Raw genomic sequence first — 7,672 nt, forward strand, 5'->3', positions numbered from 1 at the left:
TCACACAGCTGGGGGGGGGGAGCGGGGGGGGGAGAGGGGGGTAGAGGGGATAGAGGGGGTAGAGGGGGGGGGAAAGAGGGGGGGGGGATGGGGGGATAGAGGGGGGGGAGAGGGGGAGAGGGGGGGGGGGTAGAGGGGGGGTAGGGGGGGGTGGGGAGGGGAGAGGGGGTGGGGGGGGAGGTAGGGGTGGGGGGGGAGAGGGGGGGGATGGAGGGGGGGGGGTAGGGGGGGGGAGAGGGGGGAGAGGGGGGGATGGAGGGGGGGGGGAAACGTCAATACGCGGAAGATGATGGAAATGCAGAAAAACATCCAAGTCTCCCTCTGTGTGTGTCTCTCTCTCCCCGTGTCTCTCTCCCCGTGTTTCTTTCTCTCTCCACGTGTCTCTCTCTCTCGCCGTGTCTCTCTCGCCGTGTCTCTCTCACTCCCCGTGTCTCTCTCTCCCCGTGTCTCTCTCTCTCTCCCCGTGTCTCTCTCCCCGTGTCTCTCTCCCTCCCCGCGTCTCTCTCCCCGTGTCTCTCCCCCCGTGTCTCTCTCCCTCCCCGCGTCTCTCTCCCCATGTCTCTCTCCCCGTGTCTCTCTCCCCGTGTCTCTCCCCCCGTCTCTCTCTCCCCGTGTCTCTCCCCGTGTCTCTCTCTCCTCGTGTCTCTCTCTCCCCGTGTCTCTCTATCTCCCCGTGTCTCTCTCCCCGTGTCTCTCTCCCCGTGTCTCTCTCCCCGTGTCTCTCTCCCCCGTATCTCTCTCTCTCCCCGTGTCTCTCTCTCCCCGTGTCTCTCTCTCCCCGTGTCTCTCTCACTCCCCGTGTCTCTCTCCCCGTGTCTCTCTCCCTCCCCGCGTCTCTCTCCCCGTGTCTCTCTCCCTCCCCGTGTCTCTCTCCCCGTGTCTCTCTCACTCCCCGTGTCTCTCTCCCCGTGTCTCTCTCCCTCCCCGTGTCTCTCTCCCCGTGTCTCTCTCACTCCCCGTGTCTCTCTCCCCGTGTCTCTCTCTCTCCCCGTGTCTCTCTCCCCGTGTCTCTCTCTCTCCCCGTGTCTCTCTCCCTCCCCGTGTCTCTCCCCGTGTCTCTCTCTCCCCGTGTCTCTCTCTCCCCGTGTCTCTCTCTCCCCGTGTCTCTCTCCCCGTGTCTCTCTCCCCGTGTCTCTCTCCCCGTATCTCTCTCTCTCCCCGTGTCTCTCTCTCCCCGTGTCTCTCTCTCCCCGTGTCTCTCTCACTCCCCGTGTCTCTCTCCCCGTGTCTCTCTCCCTCCCCGCGTCTCTCTCCCTCCCCGCGTCTCTCTCCCCATGTCTCTCTCCCCGTGTCTCTACCCGTGTCTCTCTCTCTCCCCGTGTCTCCCTCTCTCCCCGTGTCTCTCTCCCCGTGTCTCTCTCCCCGTGTCTCTCTCCCTCTCCCCCCGTGTGTCTCTCCCCCCGTGTGTCTCTCTCCCCGTGTCTCTCTCCCCGTGTCTCTCCCCGTGTCTCTCCCCGTGTCTCTCTCTCCCCGCGTCTCTCCCCGCGTCTCTCCATGTCTCTCTCTCTCCCCGTGTCTCTCTCTCTCCCCGTGTCTCTCTCTCTCCCCGTGTCTCTCTCTCTCCCCGTGTCTCTCTCTCTCCCCGTGTCTCTCCCCGTGTCTCTCTCTCTCCCCGTGTCTCTCCGTGTCTCTCCCCGTGTCTCTCCCCGTGTCTCTCCCCGTGTCTCTCCCCGTGTCTCTCCCCGTGTCTCTCCCCGTGTCTCTCCCCGTGTCTCTCCCCGTGTCTCTCCCCGTGTCTCTCCCCGTGTCTCTCCCCGTGTCTCTCTCCCCGTGTCTCTCTCTCCCCGTGTCTCTCTCCCCGTGTCTCCCTCTCTCCCCGTGTCTCTCCCCGTGTCTCTCTCCTCGTGTCTCTCTCCTCGTGTCTCTCTCCTCGTGTCTCACGTTGAGGGTGTCCAGGTCTGGTGGTGGGGGTGGGAACTCGGGGGTGTGGAACGCTCCGCGCACTCTGCCCACAGACTCGAGCACGCGCTGCCCACACTCCAGGAACTCCTTCTGAAGCCCTGCAGACACACAGAGACACACAGAGACATACACGCAGTGAGACAGAGACACACAGAGACAGAGACACAGAGACACACAGACAGGCAGAGAGACAGAGGCACTCTGCCCACAGACTCGAGCACGCGCTGCCCACACTCCAGGAACTCCTTCTGAAGCCCTGCAGCAGACACAGAGACACACAGAGACAGACACGCAGTGAGACAGAGACACACAGAGACAGAGACACAGAGACACACAGACAGGCAGAGAGACAGAGGCACTCTGCCCACAGACTCGAGCACGTGCTGCCCACACTCCAGGAACTCCTTCTGAAGCCCTGCAGACACACAGAGACACACAGAGACAGACACGCAGTGAGACAGAGACACACAGAGACAGAGACACAGAGACAGGCAGAGTGAGACAGAGACACAGAGACACAGAGACACAGACAGGCAGAGAGACAGAGGCACTATGCCCACAGACTCGAGCACGCGCTGCCCACACTCCAGGAACTCCTTCTGAAGCCCTGCAGCAGACACAGACAGTGAGACAGAGAGACACGCAGTGAGACACGCAGTGAGACACGCAGTGAGACACAGAGAGACAGAGGCACTCTGCCCACAGACTCGAGGACTCGCTGCCCAGACTCCAGGAACTCCTTCTGCAGCCCTGCAGAGACACACAGAGAGACACATAGACACACAGAGTGAGACACAGAGACACACAGAGTGAGACACAGAGACACACAGAGTGAGACAGAGACACACAGAGACACACAGACAGAGAGACACGCAGTGAGACAGAGAGAGACACAGAGACACACAAAGTGAGACAGAGAAAGACAGACAGAGAGACAGAGAGAAACAGAGTGAGACACAGCCAGACACAGGCAGAGTGAGACAGAGACAGAGAGAGACAGAGACAGTGAGACACACAGAAACACAGAGACACACAGAGACACACACAGAGACACACACAGAGACACACACAGAGACACACACAGAGACACACACAGAGACACACACAGAGACACACACAGACACACACAGAGACACAGAGACACACAGACACACACAGACACACACAGAGACACACACAGAGACACACACAGAGACACAGAGACACACAGACACACACAGAGACACACAGAGACACACAGAGACACACAGAGACACACACAGAGACACACAGAGACACACAGAGAGACACAGAGAGACACAGAGACACACAGAGACACACACAGAGACACACAGAGACACACAGAGAGACACAGAGACACACAGACACACAGAGACACACAGAGAGACACAGAGACACACAGAGACACACAGACACACACAGAGACACAGAGACACACAGACACACACAGACACACACAGACACACACAGAGACACAGAGAGACACAGAGACACACAGAGACACACAGAGACACACAGAGACACACAGAGACACACAGAGACACAGAGACACACAGAGACACACAGAGACACACAGAGACACACAGAGACACACAGAGACACACAGAGACACAGAGACACACAGAGACACACAGAGACACACAGACACACAGAGACACAGAGAGACAGTGAGACACACAGAGACACACAGAGACACACAGAGACACACAGAGACACACAGAGACACAGAGAGACAGTGAGACACACAGAGACACACACAGAGACACAGAGACACACAGAGACACACAGAGACACACAGAGACACACAGAGACACACAGAGACACACAGAGACACACAGAGAGACACAGAGACACACAGAGACACACAGAGACAGGTGGAGGCACCCCCGTATACGAAGCTGCCGCCGCTGTTGTAGAAGGACGGCAACCGCCCTTCTACAACCGTTTCCTGAAAGCGGTTCCCCTAAAAGGAAAGCCCCGTGTCTCTCTCCCCGTGTCTCTCTCCCCGTGTCTCTCTCTCTCTCTCCCCGTGTCTCTCTCTCTCCCCGTGTCTCTCTCTCTCCCCGTGTCTCTCTCTCTCCCCGTGTCTCTCTCTCTCTCCCCGTGTCTCTCTCTCCGTGTCTCTCTCCCCGTGTCTCTCTCCCCGTGTCTCTCTCCCCGTGTCTCTCTCCCCGTGTCTCTCTCCCCCGTGTCTCTCTCCCCGTGTCTCTCTCCCCGTGTCTCTCTCCCCGTGTCTCTCTCCCCGTGTCTCTCTCCCCGTCTCTCTCTCTCCCCGTGTCTCTCTCCCCGTGTCTCTCTCTCCCCGTGTCTCTCCCCCTCACCAGGCTGTGCGATGTTGTGAGCCAGCGCTTTGGCCCCCATCACCGTGTCTCTCTCCCCGTGTCTCTCTCTCTCTCCCCGTGTCTCTCTCTCTCTCCCCGTGTCTCTCTCCCTCACCAGGCTGTGCGATGTTGTGAGCCAGCGCTTTGGCCCCCATCACCATGTCTCTCTCTCTCTCCCCGTGTCTCTCTCCCCGTGTCTCTCTCCCCGTGTCTCTCTCCCCGTGTCTCTCTCCCCGTGTCTCTCTCCCCGTGTCTCTCTCCCCGTGTCTCTCTCCCCGTCTCTCTCTCTCCCCGTGTCTCTCTCCCCGTGTCTCTCCCCCTCACCAGGCTGTGCGATGTTGTGAGCCAGCGCTTTGGCCCCCATCACCGTGTCTCTCTCCCCGTGTCTCTCTCTCTCTCCCCGTGTCCCCGTGTCTCTCTCCCCGTGTCTCTCTCCCTCCCCGTGTCTCTCTCCCTCACCAGGCTGTGCGATGTTGTGAGCCAGCGCTTTGGCCCCCATCACCGTGTCTCTCTCCCCGTGTCTCTCTCTCTCTCCCCGTGTCTCTCTCTCTCTCTCCCCGTGTCTCTCTCCCCGTGTCTCTCTCCCCGTGTCTCTCTCCCTCCCCGTGTCTCTCTCCCCCTCACCAGGCTGTGCGATGTTGTGAGCGAGCGCTTTGGCCCCCATCACCATGTCTCTCTACCCGTGTCTCTCTCTCTCTCCCTCCCCGTGTCTCTCTTTCCCCGTGTCTCTCTCTCTCCCTCCCCGTGTCTCTCTTTCCCCGTGTCTCTCTCTCTCCCTCCCCGTGTCTGTCTCCCCGTGTCTGTCTCCCCGTGTCTGTCTCCCCGTGTCTCTCTCCCCGTGTCTCTCTCCCCGTGTCTCTCTCCCCGTGTCTCTCTCCCCGTGTCTCTCTCCCCGTGTCTCTCTCTCCCCGTGTCTCTCTCCCCGTGTCTCTCTCCCTCCCCGTGTCTCTCTCCCTCCCCGTGTCTCTCTCCCTCACCAGGCTGTGCGATGTTGTGAGCCAGCGCTTTGGCCCCCATCACCATGTCTCTCTCTCTCTCCCCGTGTCTCTCTCCCCGTGTCTCTCTCCCCGTGTCTCTCTCCCCGTGTCTCTCTCTCTCCCCGTGTCCCCCCGTGTCTCCCTCACCAGGCTGTGCGATGTTGTGAGCCAGCGCTTTGGCCCCCATCACCATGTCTCTCTCCCCGTGTCTCTCTCCCCGTGTCTCTCTCCCCGTGTCTCTCTCCCCGTGTCTCTCTCCCCGTGTCTCTCTCCCCGTGTCCCCCCGTGTCTCTCCCCCTCACCAGGCTGTGCGATGTTGTGAGCCAGCGCTTTGGCCCCCATCACCATGGGGGCGATGGAGGCCTCCACGTCAGCGGCCGCGTTGCCGATCCGGGCGCGGAACGTGGGATCCTCGGAATTCTCCGTTTCGCGGCGGGACACCAACAGGATGCGGTTGGCACGCCGGGCGATGCTGGTCGCCCCGGCAACCAGCGTCTGGGGTTGCATCGTCGCCATGGCGACCTGGGGAGGGGAGCAGGTTGAGGGGGGAGAGACACGTGGTGAGAGAGACACGGGGGGTGAGAGAGACACGGGGAGAGAGAGAGAGACACGGGGAGAGAGAGACACGGGGAGAGGGAGACACGGGGAGAGAGAGACACGGTGAGAGAGAGACGTGGGGAGAGAGAGAGACACGGGGGGGGAGACACGGGGAGAGAGACACGGGGAGAGAGAGACACGGGGAGAGAGAGACACGGGGAGAGAGAGACACGGGGAAGGAGACACGGGGAGAGAGAGACACGGGGAGAGGGAGACACGGGGAGAGAGAGACACGGGGAGAGAGAGAGAGACACGGGGGGTGAGACACGGGGAGAGGGAGACACGGGGAGAGAGAGACACGGTGAGAGAGAGACGTGGGGAGAGAGAGAGACACGGGGGGGGAGACACGGGGAGAGAGACACGGGGAGAGAGAGACACGGGGAGAGAGAGACACGGGGAGAGAGAGACACGGGGAAGGAGACACGGGGAGAGAGAGACACGGGGAGAGGGAGACGTGGGGAGAGAGAGAGACACGGGGGGGGAGACACGGGGAGAGAGACACGGGGAGAGAGAGACACGGGGAGAGGGAGACACGGTGAGAGAGAGACACGGGGAGAGAGAGACACGGTGAGAGAGACACGGGGAGAGAGAGAGACACGGGGGGGGAGACACGGGGAGAGAGACACGGGGAGAGAGAGAGACACGGGGTGAGGGTGAGAGAGAGACACGGGGAGAGAGAGAGACACGGGGTGAGGGTGAGAGAGAGACACGGGGAGAGAGAGAGACACGGGGTGAGGGTGAGAGAGAGACACGGGGAGAGAGAGACACGGTGAGAGAGAGACGTGGGGAGAGAGAGAGACACGGGGGGGGAGACACGGGGAGAGAGACACGGGGAGAGAGAGACACGGGGAGAGGGAGACACGGTGAGAGAGACACGGGGAGAGAGAGAGACACGGGGAGAGAGAGAGACACGGGGAGAGAGACACGGGGAGAGAGAGACACGGGGAGAGAGAGACACGGGGAGAGAGAGACACGGGGAGAGAGAGACACGGGGAGAGGGAGACACGGGGAGAGAGAGACACGGTGAGAGAGACACGGGGAGAGAGACACGGGGAGAGGGAGACACGGGGAGAGAGACACGGGGTGAGGGTGAGAGAGTGAGACACGGGGAGAGAGACACGGAGAGAGAGACACGGGGTGAGGGTGAGAGAGTGAGACACGGGGAGAGAGACACGGGGTGAGGGTGAGAGAGTGAGACACGGGGAGAGAGACACGGAGAGAGAGACACGGGGTGAGGGTGAGAGAGTGAGACACGGGGAGAGAGACACGGGGTGAGGGTGAGAGAGTGAGACACGGGGAGAGAGACACGGGGTGAGGGTGAGAGAGACACGGGGTGAGGGTGAGAGAGAGAGACACGGGGAGAGAGACACGGGGTGAGGGTGAGAGAGACACGGGGTGAGGGTGAGAGAGACACGGGGTGAGGGTGAGAGAGACACGGGGTGAGGGTGAGAGAGAGAGAGACATGGGGAGAGAGACACGGGGTGAGGGTGAGACACGGGGTGAGGGTGAGAGAGACACGAGGAGAGACACACGAGGAGAGAGACACGGGGTGAGGGTGAGAGAGAGTTCCTCACTTTGCATCTCTCCAGGTCTTTCCTGATCGCTTCCTCAGACGCGTCGATGAGTGACGGCGTGTCAATCGCACTGTCCACCAGCCCTGAGACACGCACACACGGTCAGACACACGCACAGACAGACGCACGCACAGACAGACAGACGCACGCACAGACAGACAGACGCACGCACAGACAGACAGACGCACGCACAGACAGACAGACGCACGCACAGACAGACAGACGCACGCACAGACACACACAGACACACACACACGGTGAGACACACACACAGACACACACACGGTGAGACACACACAGA

General features: G+C 61.0%; 1 protein-coding gene across 1 annotated transcript; it reads right to left on the bottom strand.

Moving 5' to 3' along the window:
• Window positions 1-1,881: 1,881 nt before the first annotated feature.
• LOC144955384 (vinculin-like) lies at window positions 1,882-7,462 on the bottom strand (the record flags this gene model as incomplete). Its single annotated transcript, XM_078885622.1, has 3 exons — window positions 7,372-7,462; window positions 5,503-5,722; window positions 1,882-2,000 (listed from the first exon to the last, which is right to left on the bottom strand). Coding segments are annotated over exons 2-3 (333 nt in total), but the record flags the coding sequence as incomplete, so codon positions are not given.
• Between the last annotated feature and the right edge of the window lie 210 nt (window positions 7,463-7,672).

The sequence above is a fragment of the Lampetra fluviatilis genome, unplaced genomic scaffold (assembly GCF_964198595.1).
Source record: "Lampetra fluviatilis unplaced genomic scaffold, kcLamFluv1.1 SCAFFOLD_1514, whole genome shotgun sequence".
Taxonomy (NCBI): domain Eukaryota; kingdom Metazoa; phylum Chordata; class Hyperoartia; order Petromyzontiformes; family Petromyzontidae; genus Lampetra; species Lampetra fluviatilis.